The sequence below is a fragment of the Peromyscus leucopus genome, chromosome 2 (genome assembly GCF_004664715.2).
Source record: "Peromyscus leucopus breed LL Stock chromosome 2, UCI_PerLeu_2.1, whole genome shotgun sequence".
NCBI lineage: Eukaryota > Metazoa > Chordata > Mammalia > Rodentia > Cricetidae > Peromyscus > Peromyscus leucopus.
In genome coordinates, this window is record NC_051064.1 from 122,157,361 (window position 1) to 122,179,492 (window position 22,132).

The 22,132-nt window shown below is 37.2% G+C and overlaps 1 protein-coding gene across 3 annotated transcripts in view; it reads left to right on the top strand.

Annotated features, from left to right (window-relative positions):
• Scmh1 (Scm polycomb group protein homolog 1) overlaps positions 1-22,132 on the top strand; it is a 126,850-nt gene that overhangs the window by 27,182 nt on the left and 77,536 nt on the right. For 2 of the 3 annotated variants that reach the window (XM_037202903.1, XM_037202901.1), the window contains exons 5-6: positions 5,308-5,378; positions 15,222-15,456. In XM_037202903.1, the coding sequence (XP_037058798.1) occupies positions 5,308-5,378; positions 15,222-15,456 (306 nt within the window). Of the gene's footprint in view, positions 1-4,308; positions 4,452-5,307; positions 5,379-15,221; positions 15,457-22,132 lie in introns of all 3 variants that reach the window. The other variant, XM_037202902.1, reaches the window with a different exon arrangement.

The window sequence follows — 22,132 nt, forward strand, 5'->3', positions numbered from 1 at the left end:
ATGTATATTAATGAATTTTTATTGCATTGATTCTGGGAGCCGAGCTTCCACTTGAAACTTCCCTTTTTAGCCAAGCTATCTGATGAACTCTTTGCTTTAGCTAAGAGGTTTCTTTGTGGTGTAGAAAGGACACTAATAATATAATTCAGTTCCTGTTATTTGTTTTCAGAAATTATTTTTTGGTTTGATGTTTTATTTTTAGGTGATCCATTAAAACATCAGGCTAATAATTTTAAAGGGTTCTGAATGATGTTTAAAGAGTACTATTTAACATTAGACATTTTATTGAATAACTGGATTTTTTTAGAAGCTGTATATGCCACTATTTACTTATCATCTGAAAAATGCCAAGAACATATAGTGTGGAAGATATGAGTTAAGAAATAACTCACTCAAGCAAATTTAATTAGTTATAAAATTACATGAAACAGTGTTCCTGATGCTGGGATAGATGGACTAATGAGAAGAACAGAATAGAGTCCAGAAATAGATCTAAGAATGTATAAAAAATTAATACAAGATCAAGGTGATTTCAAGTTCATGGAGAGAAGATGGTTTATTTAATAGATGATGTTGGAGCACTTTTATTAAAAAAATGAAAAGAGAAAGCTAAATGTTCGCTTCATTCATTTTATAAACTAAATTACAAATAGATCAAATACATACATATATATGAAACCAGAGACATTCTTAAGGAAAACATGGGTTAATATTTTTATAATATTTAAGTGAGGAAAGTGTAGTATGAATAGTCTGGTCTGGAACTTGGCTGACTGGGCTATATAAATGAGACTCTGTCTCAAAAAAAAAATCAAAACCTAGGAACTGTCAAAATATAACTTTAGCAAAGGCATGAAATACATATTTGCATACCTTACTTTTCATTTTATGTATCCTTTGAAATTTTCATACATGTATACAATGTGTTTTAGTCATATTTACCCCCTTTTCATTCATATACCTTTGATAGTAATAAAAATTGGCATACTCTTTCTAGAGGATATTTCAGCAATATAGATTATGTCAAAACCTAAAGTATCCAGTTTGTCTGTTAATCCTACTCTTTGGTATTTGCTCCAGGGAGACTATATTAGTCAGATTTTTATCACTAACTAAACTCAGAGAGAGTAGGAGGAGGCGTGGTGTGAATATGACCAAAATGCTTTATATGCATATATATGTGTATTATAATGAAAGACACTTATGTATAATTAATATGTGTTAATAAAAGCATAAAAGGTTAAATAATAGACAAATACCTGAAAGAAACATTAAGGAAGGAAAGGTTTCCTTTGGGTTGTTTTGGAGGTTTTGGTCCATGGTCAGCTGGCTCCATGGCCTTTAGGTCTACGGGAAAGCAGAAGTATCGGGAAGGAAGGAAGCAAGAAAACTGATTATCTCATTGTAAACAAGGCAAAGAGAAGGAACAGAGAGAGGCCACAGACAAAATAAACCCTTCAAAGCCCACACCAAGGAACCAGCTTCTTTCAACTAATTCTACCTTCCACAGTTTGACCACCTCACAGGAATCTGTTAACAGTCTGAATCTATCAATGGATTAAACCATTGATTAGATCAGAGCCCTCATGATGTATTTATCTTTGGGAACATCCTCACAGACACCCAGGAAGATGCTTTAATAACCTCAATTTTTCAGTCCAACCAAGTTAACAATTAAGATTAACCATCACAGAGATCATTTTTAAAGTACTCAAAGATGTATACACAAAGATATGCATTTAAAAATTAGGCAATATTTAAATGACTATCACAAATTGTTATGATCTATTAAGTTACAGTATATATGCATGATGAAACGATGTTTAGACAGTAATCTTGAAGTAGAATTTCTAATCTGAAGACATTGATTATTATTACTGCTCTTAAGGATTTTTCTTTCCACAACTAAGTAGAACAAAATAGAGTTCTTAAAGAGGACCACAACCAGAATAGTAGCCAGCTAGAGTAGCTGATAAATAAATAAATAAGCTTGCTTCTTTCTTTATTTTATCTTCTTTCACACCACTTTATTCCTTTCAAATGCTTATCACCTTTCTTATTTCTATGCTAATTGTGTCTTATCATATACCAGAATGCAATGGAAATCCCATAAGGTAGAGATCCCTGTTAAACTGCCTCCTCTGAGGAAGATGCTCCGTTAATGTGTTGAATAAATAATTGAAAACTCAAATTATATTTTAATATTTAATTTGTATGTGAATAATTTAAAACATTTGTTTTATATGTGCTTAAATTATAAAACATTATATGTCTGTTAGTAAGGTCCCAAATATAAACTAAATTTCCCTGTACTGGTCAAGCAATGGCTAGACAATTAAGAGCACTTGCTGCTCTTGCAGAGGACCTCAGTCTGGTTTCCAGCACCCAGGTTAGGTGGCTCACCTGTAACTCTAATTCTAAGGGGATCTGAGGCCCTCTTTTGGACTCTGTGGACACCCACACATATGTGTGCACACTCAAACACTGACATACATACATACATACACGTAATTAAAATAAAAATAAAATATTTAAATTTAAATTAAACTTATTTTAATTGCAATATTATTTGTGCAAGTAAGTTCAATATTTCTGCTCATCTAGTGACTGAAAGTGTTATGATGCAGGAACTCTGTCTGTCTTGGTCCACCAACATTTAACATGGTTCTTTACACTTGGAAGGATATTACGTATTGATCAAATGAAGAATTCATATACAATTGTATGCATTATAGATACAATTATCTCCATCTTTCAGATGAGCAAACTGAGGCTTGGGAGGTTAAATTTGCCCAAGATATTTGCTATAAAAATAGACCTAAGCAGCATCTTTTGACTTCTAGTATATTTTTTAAAAATACCAGTGGTCCATAGACACAGATTTAACTTGAAGCTACTGAGTGAAAACTTTTAAAGGTGGTTCCATAAACTTTGAAGAAATGAGAGCACTTAGGAATATGGTTTTGGAATCAACACTTTAGACCTTGTGTTGTGAAACTACTGTCCGAGGGCCACAATGAGCCTGCTACCTGCTTTGTCAAGGCTTCATAGAATACAAGCTTTCTCTTCTCTTTTCAATTTTCATTGTTTGTACCTTCTAGCCCACTACCAGAATGGCTGAGTTTAACAGCTATGATAGGGACTGTGTGGTTTACAATGCATAGTAGTTTTATTATCTCTTTTTTACAATTAACTGTTGATCCATACCTTGCTTGCTGCCATTTCTTTTGTGATTATTTTAATGCTTGCAGATTCAGAAGTCATATGATATCTGACTTTATGATAAACATGAAAGAATGTGTTTAAGTACTCTGATTTGTTTAATAAAAGGTATCTTGATTTTAAATTTACCTGATGATAACCCAGCAGTCAAATAGAAGAAAAAAGGTATGGTTCAAATCAGTCATCATGGTGTTTGGACTGCTTTTAATATATTCTTCTTTACTCAATAGTAGGAGGTTTCCTACATTGTATATGCCTGAGGTTTCTAGCCTTTTTACCTTATAGCACAGGAGATGATTAGCATGGTTAATATGTGTAATAGGCAACTGTAATTAATGCTGCCATAATTCTTAAAATCAAAGTCTCTTGGGTACTTTTGGTCAGAACTCAAGCTAATAAAAGCAATTACCCAGAAATGGCCAAGCTTTTAGACTTTGTTTTCTAACATATTAGCTATGAGCCATATATACATTTTAAAATTATTTGAAGTTAAATAAAATTTAAAATGTAGATCCTTACACTAGTCACATTTAAAATGTTCAAAAATTATATGCTAGTGCTATCTTATTGGATAGCACATATACACAGTTCCTTTCTGTCAGCTCAGGAAAGTTGAATTGGACTTGCTGCTCTAGATAGTAGAGAGCTTAAGGGTCTCAGACCAGTAAAGTCCAAGACTTAAAATTTGACTTACTCTTTCATTTGTAAAGATGTAATAATTGCAATGTTTTCTTTTTCTAATAGCAAATAATGATAACATTTATTCAGTCCTTGATTTAAGACCTCAACTAATAGCAAGCAAATTCATTAATTAAATTTTGATAACCTCTTTAAATCTTCACTCCAGGAAATAACTCTCTCATTTACTGTATGGACTGTCTGGTCATATTATTTAATCATCAATTGGCTTGTGAAATATTTCAGAACCGATTGGGATTTCTGGCCAAACCTATTTGCTTAGTTAAGGGTGGTGGGAAAGGAACCAACCTTAAAACAGAAGCTATAAAGTCAGCAGAATGTAAAGTCTTGGCATCATCTTTGTAGTGATTTAGATATCATTATTCAGTGATTCATTTTTATTCCCAGCAGCTAGTGCTTTTTGCATGGTCCAAAGGGGCCCTGTGCTGCTCCACTACAGAGGAAACTTCAAGAAATGCTGGTTTGCTACAGTGTTTTAGCTTGTGAGAGTCTCTGGGACCTTCCCTGCTCCATCATGGGGTCACCTCTAGGTGGGTATTAGGTGGAAACTGTAAATTGCTTTAACTTTGAAATAAAGAACTTGGTAATCTTTTGTGGTCCAGTGATATTCACATATAACAGGCTATGCCTTTCCATGTTGTCCTAGCCCTGGAATAGTGTCACCTTAAAGATTGCTCTTTCAGTTCATTGTTCTTTATGCTTTGAGATACTTGAGGCAACATCAAGAGAGTAAATGATTCTGTAGACAACCCAGTTTGTTCTTCGTGTTGTCATCAGAATTGCTTCTCAAGCCCTACTGGGCTAAATTATCACATACCCATCATTCTGTACCTCAGTACAGCATTTTGTACCTGGAGTGGCGATTTAAAAGGTGAGAACTCAAGTATATTTCTCTCATTCATGTTGCTTTCCCTCCCCTGAAATCTTCTTGCCAGTGTCTCTAGATAGTCTTTGCTTTATACTTTCTAAGCTGAGGTGTGGGATGCTAAATCATGCTACCTGACCTCAATGCAGGGCCTTTCCAGGAGTCAGATTGTTCAAGAAGAACAATTCCTCCACTACCTTCTGCCTTCTGCTTGCTGAGGGCTTCTTGGTACTTCTTCGAGATGCTAGTATATCCTACTCTAGGATTTTTAGCTGGTCCAGGGACTAACATGCAAAACAGCATAGATCATCTTAAGACTATGATTTTAAAACATTAATTTAAAAAGATTCATCCAGGGCACTTGGATTCTTCCCTCTAAGATTACCTTTGATTAAGATCAAATGGAAAACAAAAGTTTAAACCTGCCCACTAAGGGCTTGCTTGCTGTTTAGTGTAGAGTACATTCTAAAGGCATTTGTTTAGGAAGTTGACTGTGATAGAGATTTCTATTTCCTTTACAGGTCATTTTACCTGGGACAAATACCTAAAAGAAACATGTTCAGTCCCAGCGCCTGTCCATTGCTTCAAGCAGGTAATTGATTTTCAACATGGTTAGTAGGTGGGAGACAGTGGTTTCTGGTGCTTGAGTAATCAGAGCATGAGGTAGGAGCCCTTTGACTTCTCACCTGAGGACCCCAAAATAAACTTGTATGAGAGGAGCTCAAGTGAAAGTTGGTTTCTGAGTTTTAGCACCAGGCATCTCCCCAGCTTCATTCCAAGGAACACCTTTCCTCCAAGGTGTTCTGTTTCCTCAGAAGGTGTTCTGTTACTGAAAAAATAAATGACTATTTTTTTCCTGGAGCTTTAATTCAGAGAGATAGGAAAGAAAATTGTGGGTTTTAGATGGTTTTTGAATGTGGAGCAGTATTCTTTTCCTGTGTTCAACACCTCTGCCACAATCTTACTTTTCTTTAAGAACACTGAACCCAGTCTTACTGGGGGACATTTTTTGAATCATTGAAAGCTTCTCACATAAAATTAAGTGTTCCAGACAATGTGTGGTGATGTCACCATGTCAACGTGTAGTAAGGTTGGTAAGCTAAGCAGTGCACTGTTGCTAAACAGAGCAAGATGCCAGTTCTTTATACCACTCTTGCTTTAGTCCTCAATTAGTTCACTTTAAGTTTTATCTAATTTCTAAGTAAAAGTACATATTTCTGTTTATTTGAAATAATATAGTCTAAATTCAAATGTTTACCTAAACCATTCTTAATTTAAATATACTAAGAAATAGCTCTCAAGTCACCAAAAATCAGAGAAATAAACAGTAGTCTGAGAAATGGGAAACAAATGAGTGAAGCCTGTGTGATTTGCCAGCTTACTAGATCCAGAGCATGTTCCAAAGAAGGTGAACCTTAGGTTGAGCCATCAGACTCCCTAATTCAAGGATATGGAACTGAGAGTCCAGACGCATTAAAGTAGCTAGAATTTACAAGTCACTGTGTCAGAGAAGATAGACATTTAACATAGCAAAACCCAAAAGGGCTATAGGAGATCATCTTTAATTATTCAGGAAATCACTACTGTTGAGTGATGAGGAAACTATTTATGGCCAATGGAAAATCCACCTGAAAACATTAGAAGAAAGCCTGATACTCGCACAAGACTGAGCATGGTTCCTGGAAAGTCTCTTCTTTAATTGATCATTGGAAGAATATTCAGGACGGCCTTTTAGATAATAGGAAATAGTCATACTCCGAGCATTGCTCCAGACTTGTATAAAAAACTCATAAAAGTCATACTTGAAGGGATCAAACTGTCCTCAGGAAACTTCATCTAGAAACAAATCACAAGAAAATCTATAGAAATGCAAAAAATATCCAGTACCCAGCAATAAAATCCACAGTACCTAACATCTAGTCAAAGGTTAGTGGGCATGCAAAGAGGCAGAAGAGTGCAGTCAATAGGAAAGAGAATAGTCAATTGGTTTAGACTGACTCAGGACCTATACAGGGCACAGAACAAAAGATAAGCACCTAAAAGTATTGTTTTAATTATTTGATATGTTCCAAGTGTAAGCAGAGAAATGAAAGATGTCAAGATTCTCAATTAACTATATGCAAAATTAAAAATGCACTGGTTAATATTAATGTTACAAGAAAATATTACTGAACTCTGAGACACAGGAATAGAAACTACCCAAAATGAATCACAAAGACAAAGCAGTTCAGACTCAAATGAAAAGAGAGTAGCAAACCAGAGCTGCTACTTGCCAGATAGATGTGTGATCAGTATTCCCGAAGAGAAGAAAGAGAAAGGAGTATGAGAGTAATGATGGCTAAGATATCACCAGACGGTTTTTTAATGGCTATGATTTAAAAGAAGACACCTTTAGTGGTGAAAAGATATGGAGCAAAAGGGTCTCTCATAAGCTGTTATGTCTTACCCTTAGTAGAAAATATCATACTACTGAAGGAAAAAGAGCCATTAGAATTGAATAATATAACCCCTCAAAAATGTGACTCAGTATTAAATTAGTATTCTAGTCAATTATTTAAAATAATCCAACAGAATATATAACAGAAGAGAAACTTTGACTTAAAATAGCAGCCAGAGGGGTGAGGTGAACTTACAAATATCCAAAACTCACATATAGAAAATATCTGACAAAAAATGCTCCATAAAAATTAAAAATTATGAAAGGAGAGGCTGAGGAAGGAGATGGCTTAGTCAATAAAATGCTTGTTTCTCAAGCATGAGGCTCTGACTTCAGATCCCTAGCACCCAGATAAAAACCAAGTATGACAGCCCATGCCTGTAGCCCAGGCTCCAGATTCAGTGAAAGACCTTGTCTCCAAAATTCAGGTGGAGAGTGTCAGAGGACACCCTGATATCAGTCTCTGGCTTCAACATGCATGCATATGGGCAAGTGCACACATTCAATACTAAAGAACGGTTAAGGAGAGCTCACACTGACCTCTGACCTGCACATACATGCACAAACATGAACATGTGCTGTACACATGCATATTACTAACACACACACACACACACACACACACACACACACACACACACACACACACACAAAGGAAATTTCAGAGTTATAAACTCCTGTTCCTCAAAAGATACTTGTGAAGGCTGAAGAGATGGCTCAGCAGTTAAGAGCACTAGCCGTTCTTCCAGAGGACCTCAGTTAGGTTCCTAGCTCTCAAGTCAGGTGACTCACAATCATCTGTAACTACAGCTCCAGGGGATCTAACACCTCTGGACTTACAGGCACCTGCACTCATGTACACACTCCTACATGCATAAATACACATACACATAAGTAAAAATAATTTTTAAAGATACCTGTATGAGAGTAAGATACAAGCCACATTAAGAGAAAATATTTGTAAATCACAACAGTATAACAGTACTCCCCAAAATGATGTATAAATTGGCCACAGTCCCTATCAAAATACCAGACTTTTGGGCAGAAATTGGCAGAATTGATCCTACAATTTATATAGAATCATAAGAAACTCAGAACAGCCAAAGCAGCCTTTAAAAGAAAGAACAAAGCAGGAAGGCAAAATATCTGAATAGAAACCATCCATCAGGACAGGGCTTCTCCACAGTGAAAAAAAAAGGAAGGGACAAGTGTATAGTTATATGTTCAGCAGGACACAAATTGCAAAATCCAGGCCTGGGACAGCAGCAAAGCAAAAGAAACAAAATGCCTCACCTTAGCACAATATCTTGGAAAGAAGTTTCTCTACACAGGGGTAAAGGTGGAAGAGTCCCACCGATCTACCAGCTCAGATAGGTATTCTACTGGCTTAAGAAAGCTTCACAGTTCTTCCAGGTCTAAAAACTGCACAGTAGCCTAAGTTTAGACTTTCAACTCCCAGCAAACTACCAGGGTGGTATTGCCAGTCATCTTGAGAGGAGGAAGCCTATTGTCTGAATTAGGACTGCTTTAAGATTTAGAAACCCTATATATCCAAATTATGGGACCGATAGACATTCTACTATACTGGCTCAGTGTGTGGTTTGCCTCATCAGACCAGACATAGCTAGTCAGAATGATTCTGAGACAAATCCTTTACATAGCTGGGCATCAGATATTATAACAGGGAGGATAGTGGAGGCTGCCACTTACAAAAAAAAAAAAAAAAAAAAAACCATGAGATTGAGACTACCTTCTGATACTGGAAATGTGGCCTATTTCATGTTTCACATGGGTGCAGGACTGAAATAGTTGTACAGGTAGTTCTTGACACAACTCTCCCACCACTACATACAGTGTTGCTATAATGCCGAGAAATAATTCTGAGTTTCTACTACTACCCTACCAGAGACATGCTGGGAACATTTGAACAACATCCCTATGGCCCCAGATGTACTCTTGCCTCAGGTACACAGTCTAACAAGTTTCAGGGGAACCATGGCCAATACCAGCCACATTCTGCTCTCCCTCCCTTCTTTTAGCACCTCTCTGAGAGGAATTTGCCAAATTTCAGTCATCCTTTTCACTGTATCCTAGGCACTGTATCTGAAAAACTGTGGGAAGTCTCCATACATCTTCAGAGGTACACAGTTATAAGGAGTCTGAGGTCACAATCCAGAGCAGGCATTCTCACAGTAGGGGAACAACACAACTTTATCTACAACTCCTCATTGCATTGATCACTCATAAGTCAGGGCATGAGGGCCACTGACAGAGATTCCTGTACCATCCTCTCTGTTTAGTACCTGAACCCATGCCAGTGTCAGATCAGAGGACAAGTGCCTCAGGCTCCTCATTACTAGAACAGCAAATGCAGAAGGTTCAAGTAATACAATGAATATCATCATCAGTGCCTAAGGAAACAACTCACCTTGTACAGGTCACAAGTTTCATTATAGGAGTAAGCACAGAGTATACCTACACATATTGCTTTCTGTATCACACTTGCTTGAACTACTTGAGTATCTCCAGTCTTGATTGTATTGCATAGAGACACAGTAGGTCACTCTCTGATTCTGATATAATACAGATAAGTAGAATGAATGCACTGTACTCAAACTCAACATAGACAAACTCATCATAGACAAACATGCTTTAGGCAGATCACACTATTGTGTTCAAACTGGAAGTAACATTGGCATTGAATATCAATAAATCAATGATCAAGATACATCTTCTGGAAAAAGTTAAGTCTGTTCCATAAAAGTGATAAGGCTATCCATTGTACCGGATGTGCAAGTTTTAACATAGGAATACAAGAAGTATGAAGAACAAGGTAATACAACATCTCCTAAAGTCCACTCATAACACTCTAGTAAGAGACGCCACAGATACCAAAGTGAAGTACCTGATAGAGAATTCAAAAGAATTATTTCTTGAAATCTCAAGAAAACCAGACAAGCAGTTAAATAAAACTAGTAAGACAATGCTGAGCATGAGTGAGAAATTCAGCAGAGAGATGGAGATTTCAAAAAAGAACCAGTCAGAAATATTAGAAATAAGGAGTTCTATAAATCAGTTTAAAAGTTGAGTTGGGAGCCTCAACTGCAGTCTACAGGCAGAAGAAAGAATATTAGAGCTTGAAGACAGGTATTTTTTGAAATGATTGAGACAGAAATTTAAAAAAAAAAGAATGAAGAAGGCATACAGGATCTTTAGGGTACCATGAAAAGATCAAATGTCCTGATCATTAACATACCTAAATGGGGAGGAATGAAGTTGAGGGCATAGTAACCTATTCATTGGAGTAACAGCCGAAAACTTCACAACCTTGGGAAAGACATGGGCATCCGTGTCTAGATTCCCACATAGACCCTGCCATAGAAGGTTCTCATTACAGCATACAGGAAAACTGTCTGCAGTACAGAAAAAGCACCAAACAATATTTAAGAGCAGCCCCATTTGACTAGTAGCAGATTTCTCAGTAGAAACTCTTTAAGCCAGGAAGGGATCTATTTCAACCCATATTATTATAACCCAACAAGGCTGTCCTTCAGAATTTTTTTTTTTTTTTTTTTTTTTTTGGTTTTCTGAGACAGGGTGTCCTTCAGAATTTAATAGAAATAAAGATCTTCCAAAACAAGCAAAGAGTTAAGGGAATTCCTAACCAGACCAGCTTTATAAAAGATGCTTTAAGGGGGTGCTACACCTGTCACTGGAATGAAGATAACTACCATCATAACTTCCTAAATATAAATCATAGGATATAAATTCTACTGGAAGAGTAGGCACACAAAGAGCAGATTGAAAATATTCCTTGTACCAAATGAAAATTGAAACACATCAAAAAATTTGAGAGAGAAAATGAGCAATCTTAAGAGGGACATTTGTAGTAACAAGTATCTACACCAAAAGTAGAAAACAAAAGCTTAATCATTGATCCCAAGGTCTTAGAAAAACAAAAACAAGCCATACCCCAAATTTGTAGAAGAATCAGAAGAGAAACAAATGAAATAGAGACTAAAAGAAGAGCACAAAGGATGAATAGTTCTTTGAAAAAATAAACAAAATGAACAATCCTTAACTAAAGGGAAAGTGAGAGCCCAGATAAAATTCCAGATAAAACTGGAAACGTCCCAACTGAGACTATAAAAGTTCAAAGGATCTAGAAATTATTTTTGAAAAACTACGTATTAAAAAATTGGAAAATCTAGTAAAATGGAAAAAAATTTAAGACCTGTATAACCTGCCAAAGTTGAACCAAGAATATATAAAAAACAGAATGGAGGGCTAGAAAGCTGGCTCAGTGGATAAGAGCACTTGTATGAGATCAAAAGCCGTGTGTGGCCATAGACATATAACACCTGCATTGTCAATCTCTGTGGCTTGCTGGCTGCCAACCTAGCCTCAGGTTCAGTGAGAGACTCTGTTTCAAGAAAATAAGGTGGAGAATGACACAGCAGGACACCAGCTGGCCTCTTCTGGCCTCTGCATGGATGTGTGCTTACAGATGTGCACCTATATCACAGGCATACCTGTACACACCCAAAAAATGTAGATCTGTAAGAAATAATAATATTGAAAGATTGAATCAGTAATAAAAAGTCTCACCAAATAAAAGCCTAGGACCAGATTATTGTGTTGCTGAATTTGATGCAACTTTTTTCATTGTCTTTTTTTATCTCTTCCTTCCTTCCTTCCTTCCTTCCTTCCTTCCTTCCTTCCTTCCTTCCTTCCTTCCTTCCTTCCTTCCTTCCTCTTTCACTCCTTTCCTCCCTCCCACCCCTCCCTCCCTCCCTTTCTTCCTTTTTTGGGAGGAGGGTGAGGTGGGGATGGTCTTATATATTTCAAGTTGACTTCAAACTCCCTATATAGCTGAGAATGACCTTGAACTTCTGATCTTCTTGTATCCACATCCCAGTTTATGCAGTATTGGGGGTTGAACCCCAGGACTTTGTACACAGTAGGCAAACACTCCACCAACTGAACCACATCCCAAGCTCCTGAATTTATCCAAACTTTTAAAGAACTAGTACTAATGCTTCTCAAACCATAAAAGAAAACAAGAATCATTGTATGTGGGTGTGTGTAGGTGGATGTGGATGTGGCTACAACAGAGGAACAAGGGTGAGATGAAAAGAAAAGCAAAATCATACTTTGTTTGAAAATGTTATAATATTACCTGGCACCTGTGTGCTGATTTTTAAAGATTAGAAAACAACTGAAATGGAGGGGACCCTTCCCAACTTAATTCTGTTTATCCTGAAATACCTGTTACCAAAGCCTGACAGCATAACAGCAAGAAAACCATAGAGCAATGACCCTGATGGGCAAAATGGCAAATATCTTCAAGAAAATGCTTGCAAATTAAAACCAAGAGCTTGTCAGAAAGGTCATACATCATGTTCAAGTTGGTTTCATTCCACGATGCAAGAATGGTTCAGAATATGCAAATTAAATACATATTACATAACATATACATAATACCTTGCATAATTGAATGAATTATAAAAATTATGATCATCCCAATAGATGCAGAAACATCTATTATTCATGTTATTCATGATAAGAAGTCATGAACATATTAGATATAGAAGGATTGTGCCTTAACATAATAAAGCCTGTATATGACAGACATTTAGTCAGCATTCTACTGAATGAGGAAAACTGAACATTTTCTCCCAGGTAAGAATCAGAAAACATCCTGCTGTTGTGGTTAGTATGGCTCTTAGTATATCTTGAAATTTTGTATTGTCACAATTCTTATTTAGTATAATATTAGAAATTTTAACTACAGTAGTTAGGTAAGAGAAAGAAAGAAAGGTCAAATTATCACTCTTCACAAATGGTACAATTCTGCCAGTGGTTAGGAGACAGAGGGACAGAGGCACAGCTCTACACTGTTACTCTCAGCAGCCTAAGGAGCTCCCTAATCCTTTAAGGACCTTGACTCAAGACAAACTGTGATTCCTGACTTTAATGCAGAAAAGAATTTTATAATTAAGCATTATGAAACAGTTTTGTATTTTTATTACTAAATATAGTTTAATCTAGTCTTTATGTATGAGACAGACAAACTGAAGTGTGGGTATGGACTTCCCAAGGGAAAGTTATAATTAATTTTCTTAATATTAGTCATATGTAATAGCTAATGAAGAAAAATGCAAATATCCATCAATGAGAGGAAAATGGAAAATAACACCTTACAATGATGGGGTTTCTTTTAGGATGATGGTGATTATAAAGTAGATAGGTATGGTGTTTGCTCAACTATGAATATACAGAAAAGTACTGAGTTACATACTGTAAAGGAGTTAACTTTTGATGTATGAGTTACACACAAACCTACTCAAATAAGCCAGCCACTCTACTGTTAGAAGTTTAGCCGGGCGGTGGTGGCACACGCCTTTAATCCCAGCACTCGGGAGGCAGAGCCAGGCGGATCTCTGTGAGTTCGAGGCCAGCCTGGGCTACCAAGTGAGTCCCAGGAAAGGCGCAAAGCTACACAGAGAAACCCTGTCTCGAAAAACCAAAAAAAAAAAAAAAGAAGTTTATATAAGAAAAAAGGCCGGGCAGTGGTGGCGCACACCTTTAATCCCAGCACTCGTGAGGCAGAGCCAGGCAGATCTCTGTGAGTTCAAGGCCAGCCTGGTCTACAGAATGAGTTCCAGGAAAGGTGCAAAGCTACACAGAGAAACTCTGCCTCAAAAAACTAAAAAAAGAAAAAAGTGGTCCTCCATCTGTGGTTTCTGTAGCTGTAGATTTTGTCTATAGTGATGCACATCTACAGTCCCAGCACTTGAGAGGCGGAGGCAGCAGGACCACAGTACTAGAGGCTTGTCTGAACAACATGGTAAGATCCAGGTACAGCTGGACTATGGTTGAGACGCCTCAGAAAAAAAAAGGGAGTGGGTAGAGAAAAGGGTTTCTGTACTAACGTATACAGAGGGTATTTTCCGATGGACTATTGTATATTTCATACAAAGGTTTGTTTATGCATGTATATAGGCACATGTTTATAAGAGCCAAAAGCTAGAGCTAAACCAAATGGCCTACTACTCAGCAACAAAAAGAAATGCGTATCAGATCCAGGGACATTAAACTTTTGAAATCAGAAGTGTTTTAGATTTTAGAATATTTTCCTATGAAATAAAGTATCTTATGGATATGACCAATCTAAGCATGCAATTTATTATTGTTTCTTACATGCCGTATGCCCATGGTCTGAAGGTAATTATGCAATATTTTAATGGTATTTTTTACTTCAACACATCATATAATGCCAAATACAGAGTTTTCTTGTACCAGCATATCAGTGACAAAGCTGCTCATTTTGAATTTCATAATTTCAGATTAAATATACTCCACTTGAACTGATAAGGTCAACAATATTGAGAATATCATAATACTTACACTGACTGAAAAATATAGTCAATAAAAAACAATACTCCTCCATGCTTCCATCTAAAATGAGAAGGAGAGGAGCTGGAGAAGAAAATTCCAAAGAAGTATGTGAGAACTTCAGGGTGATGGCATGTTCGCTATTTTGATCATAATGGTGCTTTCAGAAGTAGATAAGAGTGCCTGTGATGTCATGTCAAGACTTACCAAAATGTACAGTTTACTGTATGTCAATTATATTAGTTGATTTATGAGTTAATATTAAAATAAGAAAGAAGTCAGCTCCTACTAGTCTTTATGGTAGATGTAGGAAAAGCAAATGAGCAGCAGACATCATCAGACACTCCTACCCTTTCTTGTACTGGTATGAGTCAATATGTGATACTTCAGAGGAAAGGAACTTTTTCTTTCATCTTATTTCTAATGCTTCATTTGTAGAAAACCTTTCCTAAATGTTAGGGAATAAGCCAGACTTGTCCTTGGCCATCTTTAACCACGTTGAATCCAATTCATACATTTTCAAGTTCCATCTCTTTAACATTCCTATTGAAATGCAGTTTATACTTAGTCTACCTAATTCCCTTGGCTTCTTCTCCTCAGTCCTACACACCTCCAAGCAATGAGTTCAAGATCAGCATGAAATTGGAAGCACAGGACCCCAGGAACACCACATCCACCTGTATTGCCACAGTAGTTGGACTGACAGGTGCCCGACTCCGCCTGCGCCTTGATGGCAGTGACAACAAGAATGACTTCTGGAGACTGGTTGACTCCTCTGAAATCCAACCAATTGGAAACTGTGAGAAGAATGGTGGTATGCTGCAGCCTCCTCTAGGTGAGTAACTATACCCTTGATCTCCCTGGCCAGTCGGTTAGAGTCCAAAAGTTATACATCCTGTTAGGGAAAAGCTCTTGAACACATGACTACCCTTTGTTTTTCAGAGTCGTTTCCCTAATAGGCCTACCTAATATAAAGTGGGTTATCTTTACATTAGTACAGGGTGTCTAGTCCTCACATACTCTTTTAACTTAACAGGAAACCATACTCTTTCCCAACTGATTCACCTGGAAGAAAGGATACCTGTTACCTTAAGTCTTTTATGTCCTCTTCCCCGGTTCTTACTTGGTCCTTGGAATTCTCTTATTGAGAATCCATTATTAAAAATCTATTCTTTTAGTTAAACTAATAATCACACTTCTCTTTTAGATCATAGTCATCCTTTTTTTTTTTTTTTTTTTGCCTCAGTACCTGAGAAAATGAGGCATCTCATCAGTTACTGACAGCTGCTATTGATTACAGTGAGTCTTCATGAGAGAAAGAGAGTAATAAATAAGTTAGGGCTTTGGGCCATGTTCCCTTCAGGATGCTGAGCTATTTTAATTGAGCTTAGGGGATATGTATCATTTGAAAGAGTTTAACATTTTCTTCCATATAAAAATTATGTGGGAAAATTTCAAATACATACAAAAGTAAAGAAAACAACACAGTTATGTCAGTCTATCCTCTATTGTTATAATTGTCAGCATGTGCTCGATGTTATTTTATATATGCTTGATTGTGTCTGCCTTAAAGTACAAATATAGTACCACTTTATTATGAAATAGAATGTCTCTCTCATAGGTAAGGATATTTTAAAAGCATAGCCATACCACATTATCACACCAGTAAATATTTGTGTTTAAATTATCCCACCGTCATAGCACCTTTCCTCCTTCCTTTCCTCCCTGTCTTTCTCCTTTCCTTTTCCTTTCCTGCTTGTCTTTTTCCCTCTCCTGTCACGTCCTCTCTTCTTTCCTCCTTCTCATCTTTCTCTTTCTCTCTCTTATCTCCTTCCCTATCTTCCCCCTCCTACATTTATCCCTCTTCATCTTTCCTTCTCCTCTGTCGTCTCTCATCTTGAATTTCTTTAAATAAAGTTGGTTGGTATGTATGCTAAGCCTCTTAGTGTATGGGATTTCCTTCCCTCCTTTTTTTCCCTTGAAACTTACTTGTTGCAAACCCCATGTCTTTAAATTTTCTCATAATTATATTTTGCTGATTATATCTATTACTGTCATTTAATGTTTTTCTCCATTCCTGTTTCCTAGATATCATAGCTAGACCTAGAGGTTTGATTAGACTCAGATTCAGGTTTGGGCGTGGGGGTGGGGGTTGTTGTTGTTTTTCACACACATATCTCGCAGATGACAGGCTCTTGGTTGTTCCTTTTTTTATAACCTAGTAGAGTCTCTCAAACTTGCAGCTCCAAAACCTTCCTTAACTTGGCTTGAGATACATACTATCTGACACATTAGGAAAACCTGCTCAGCCCTGGTCTTGAGCCATGACCAACAATGTGTACTGGGTGTGAAAGACCAGAATATCTGTAGGAATGCAGACAGTAAAGGCTATGCTCACAAGATTTCAGAAGGGAACAGGTACTCTGCTGGGAATGGACTAGAAGCCACTCATAACATTCTCTTTAAAGTTTTATGCGTGTGGATGTTTTTCCCATGCATGAGTGTGTGTGTGTGTGTGTGTGTGTGTGTGTGTGTGTGTGTGTGTGTGTGTGTGTGTATTATGTGTGTGTGGTGCCTGCAGACACCAAAAAGGGGTACTGTATTCCCAGGAACTGGGGTTACAGATGTTTGCGAGCCTCCATGTGGGTGCTGAAAATGAAACCCAGGTCTTCTACGAGAGCAGCAAATGCTCTTAGCCACTGAGCCATCTTTAGCAGCTCCCAAGGCTACTTTCTCACAAAGAATCTTGTAACTTATAATTGGCATGTCAGCTTGTGGTTCTGTTTTAGGAGTTTCTGGAACCTTTAGGAGATGGGCCTAGTTGGAAGAAGTTGGTCACTGGGGTAGGAGAGGCAGGCCTTGGGTGTGAGCCCAGTCCCAAGTCCTGCCCGAGCTCTCTGCTCCCCGACCACCAGTGGATGTACCATCTGCCTTGTCCTTCCACTGCTCTAGCTGTGAGCCGCTCCAGCTGCCATAGCTTCTTCACAGCGACAGGCTGTGCCCTCTCAAATCATGACCCTCCATCTCCCCTTAAGTTGTGTTTTTCAGGCATTTTTATCAAAATGGTGATGAAGAGTAACTGATAGCAGTCCTTTTAGTGAGAAATGATATTTAGAAACCATAATCTGAGCACTAAAAAGCCAAAATTGGGTAGGTAGGTAATTGTTGTAGGACTTGCTGGTATAGAGAGGCAGAACCTGCCTTTTTTCTATTTTAGATAACATTAAATTCATATTGCTATATCCTGCTTAAATTCAGGACAGTGGCCTGTGTCTACTTTGTCTCTGTCATCTTACATCTTACTACCCCAATATAAATGAAGTAATTTTATATGCTTTATTCCACAGTATACATGCAACAGGCTCAGACTCTTAGCCAACTGTCACCACTGTGATGATGGATACTGTTTTAGTTCTTTGCATTTTTTCTTAACTCTCAAGGCAAATAGAGACAGTAAGTTTATTTGGATTAATTTCTTTCTGTGTGGCTCTGTCACTGATTTAGGAATTAAGGTGGAATTGCTTTTTAATTAATTGGATTTACAAATATGTAAATATATGCATTTTAAAGTAAAGTTTATGAAACAAAATATATTCATAAAACTTCTTTTTAGTGTAGTTTTTCCTTTTTGAATAGGTAACCACTTTCCTTAAATTTATTGCTTATTTTTCATCCAAAAAATTATAGCCAAAGACTTGGGATGTACTTCAGAGACAGATCACTTGCCTAACATACACAAGATCCTGGATTTAGTACCTAACATTGAAAAAGTAATATAAAAGCAAACAAAATATTTAGGTAAATATATGTGTATGCACATATATGAATATATAATTGTTACATATTAATATGCATGTATTTGTGTCAGAACTTTAATTATTATTAATAACTATATCAGAGAATTAAGAGTAGTGAGTGCAAATATATATATATGTGTGTGTGTGTGTATATACACACATATTTACATATATATATATATACACATGTGTGCCTATAAAAGTAGCATACGTTGCATACTTGTCTTCGCTTGGTCTTTTTTGTTTATTGGTATGTCCTAAAGATGACTTCACAGTGAAATACAACTATTCCTATTGCTTCTTCCAGTTGCACAGTGCTATATTATTGTGCTGCTTTTGAATAGCAGTTTAGAAGCATCTTGCTGAAGATATAGCTCAGCTGGTAGAATGCTTGCCTTGCATGCATGAGTCTATTGGTTCAATCATCAGTACTTCAAAAAAAACAGCAATAACAAAAGAAAATTAGCCGGGCGGTGGTGGCGCACGCCTTTAATCCCAGCACTCGGGAGGCAGAGCCAGGCGGATCTCTGTGAGTTCGAGACCAGCCTGGGCTACCAAGTGAGTTCCAGGAAAGGCGCAAAGCTACACAGAGAAACCCTGTCTCGAAAAAACCAAAAAAAATACAGCTTATTTAATCCCAGCACACGGGAGGCAGAGACAGGCGGATCTCTGTGAGTTCGAGGCCAGCCTGGGCTACCAAGTGAGTCCCAGGAAAGGCGCAAAGCTACACTGAGAAACCCTGTCTCGAAAAAAAAAAAAAAAAAAAAGAAAAAAAAGAAAATTATTGCATGGACTGAGAATATAATTTAGTGGTAGGCAACATCACACTTGCCTACCATATGTGAAGCCCTAGGTTCAATTCCCAACACAACAAAAAAGAAGAAAACATTTAGTACCAAGAATGTAGCTCTGTTGGTAGAGAGGTTACCTAGCATGTGTGAGACTGAAAATCTTGTGTTCAACCCCAAGCACTCAATTAACTAGGTGTGGTAGTTTATGTTTATAATCCCAGCACTCAGGAGATGGAGCGAAGAGGGCCAGAAGTTCAAGACCAGTCTGGGATTCATGAAGTCATGTCTCAAAACAATAGAATAGAGGCATCTTTAGAGATTATTAAAAGTATAAACTCTTGGTGATAATAATCACTACTTAAATAAAAATTATTTAAAAAATTCTCTATAAACCCAAAGATCAAAAAAGAAGACAAATTGAACCATTGGTAACTCATACTTAAATATAACTGAGTTAAGCATGCCACAAATTTCAACTAGATGTTATTGAGAATATGAAGCTCTGATGCCAGCACATGAATACCAAAACAAAGAGTTTATGGATGCAGACATGGTATAAAAAGGAAGAGCCTACTGGAGATCTAACACAGCCTAGAAAGAAATAGACCCATACAGAGTAGGAGATATTCAAGACAAAGTTGAGGCCTAGTGGATTCAGGTATATGGTACTAACTAGTAAAGCAGGAAGGTCTGATAGTATGAAGGACTAGAAAAAGTATAGGAATCTTGGGGAGAAAATTCACTGTTGGGGAGAGAAGACAGTGTTGAAAGAGGAGACAGGGAAGCAAAGAGCAGAATTTAAATCTATGTAGAACCAAAGAGAATAAAAATCAAAAGACATTCCAGTCTCCTCATCCCATTCCAAAGAAGTCTGTCTTCAAAAGAAACTGTATTCCATTATGGCAACTCGGAAACTAAGTTCCCTACCGAAGTAGAACCTCTGGACTTTGCTGGTCTAGGAAAAATAGACACTTTAAAATGATCAGTCAACACCCATAAAAAGAAAAAAGGACAAAGATAAAACTGCTTAAATTACTGAAAACCTTGTTGCCAAAACCAATGACTAATCAGAAAGAAACTTGCACAACAACCCAACTTAAATGAAACAAGAGAAAAATACCTTGACTCATATATAGTGAAAACCACACTAGAAATGTACCCTAGTCAAGAAGACTATGTGGAATGGAATTGTCCAAACTCAGGAAACATTAAAGAATCAAATAATCTCAATTAAAAATCCATTTCCAAGATGGCTAATGAGATAACAGAGCCAAATGAAAATATTATGAAGGGTGTTGAGGAGAGAAGTAAAAACATCCAAGAGAATAAGATATACTAGAAAGGATAGAAATCTATCAGAAAGGAATTACTGAAACATGGCACATGATCTACAAAGATCCAACTTGTGCATGTGTGTTTGTTTGGCAAACAAAACAAAACAGAATAAACAAACTTATTTTAAAGTAAAGAAGAAAGAAATAAGTCTATACGGGGCCCACTTTTCACTTTCCAGAATGGGAAGTGAAATTCAGATTGGTCAACTCTGAAACATTATTCTAGTAAAGCTGTTAAATTCTTTTTAAAAAGAAGAAAAGAAAAAGCCAAGTCTTTTACAAAGCCACTGAAGTCAGGTTCCATCAGATTTGACAACAGAGTACAAGGGGAGATACAGTGGACAGCATTTTCAAGAAACTCAAGAAGATGGGAGTAAGGATGTCTGTCTAGTCAAACTTGCCTCAGATACTGAGATTATAATGAAACCATTTTCAGAATGCAGGAATTCAGGAAATGCTGTGATACCAAGCCCTGTCTGAGTGATGAAAGAGTTTTGTGTAGCCAAGAAATAGTCTAAGACGCATAGGATAAAAGAAGGGTGGAATTACATAGCCATTCACTATCTCACTCCGAGTCCAGTCATGAGAGAAACAACATATTAATTTGAGCACAGAAAATTTAATATAATTGTTAATTGTATCAGAGAATTAGAGTAATGAGGCATTTTCTTTTTTTTAATAGCTGTATTTTAGTTTAATGAAGCTTCTAGACACATGAGTTCCAAGTACATAAAACATCCGTGATATACATCTTTGTACCCTTATGATATATATATACATTTGTACATATACATATATATATACATTTGTAGATATGCATATATATGTTTATGAAATACTATAAAGTTACTTCAGTTAATGTCATTCATGCCTACTGCAAGCACATATGGTTATCCCTCATTACTTTTCTTTTTTTATTATTAAGAAATTTTCTATTCATTTTATATACCAACCACAGATCCCCTTCTCCCTCCTCCCGCCCCCCAGCCTTCTCCCCAACCCACCTTCCATTCCCACCTCCTCCAAAGCAAGGTCTCCCATGGGGAATCAGCAGAGCCTGGTACTTTCAGTTGAGACAGGTCCAAGCCTCTCCTCCCTGCACCAAGGCTGCGCAAGGTGTCCCACCATAGGCACTGGGCTCCAAAAAACCAGCTTATACAGCCAGGATGGGTCCTGATCCCACTGCCTGGGGGGCCCCTTAACAGTTCAAACTAAACAACTGTCAGTGAGGCATTTTCTTAAGATAAAAAAAAATAACAGTAAAGGGAAGCCACCCTCTTAGGGCAGTGCAGTACTCCAGAAAGAGTCCCTTTGTATTCTCAAGGCTAAAGTTTAGACCATACTGGAAAGAGTACAGCTGTAGCTGTCTAGGTAATAGAAGTCACATGCTTCTCACTGGAAGAACTTGCTAGGAAATTGCCTTTTACAGTTCTGAGAAGAGTGTTCAAGAAGAGTCTCTGAAGGACTGCTGCTGTGAAACTGCCTAGGTGATGATGGTTACTGAAGTGCTCTGATGCTACTGTATGCCACCCACTGCAGGAATCCAGCATTAGAGAAGATAAAGGTGCTGTAGGAGAAAGCACTAGGAC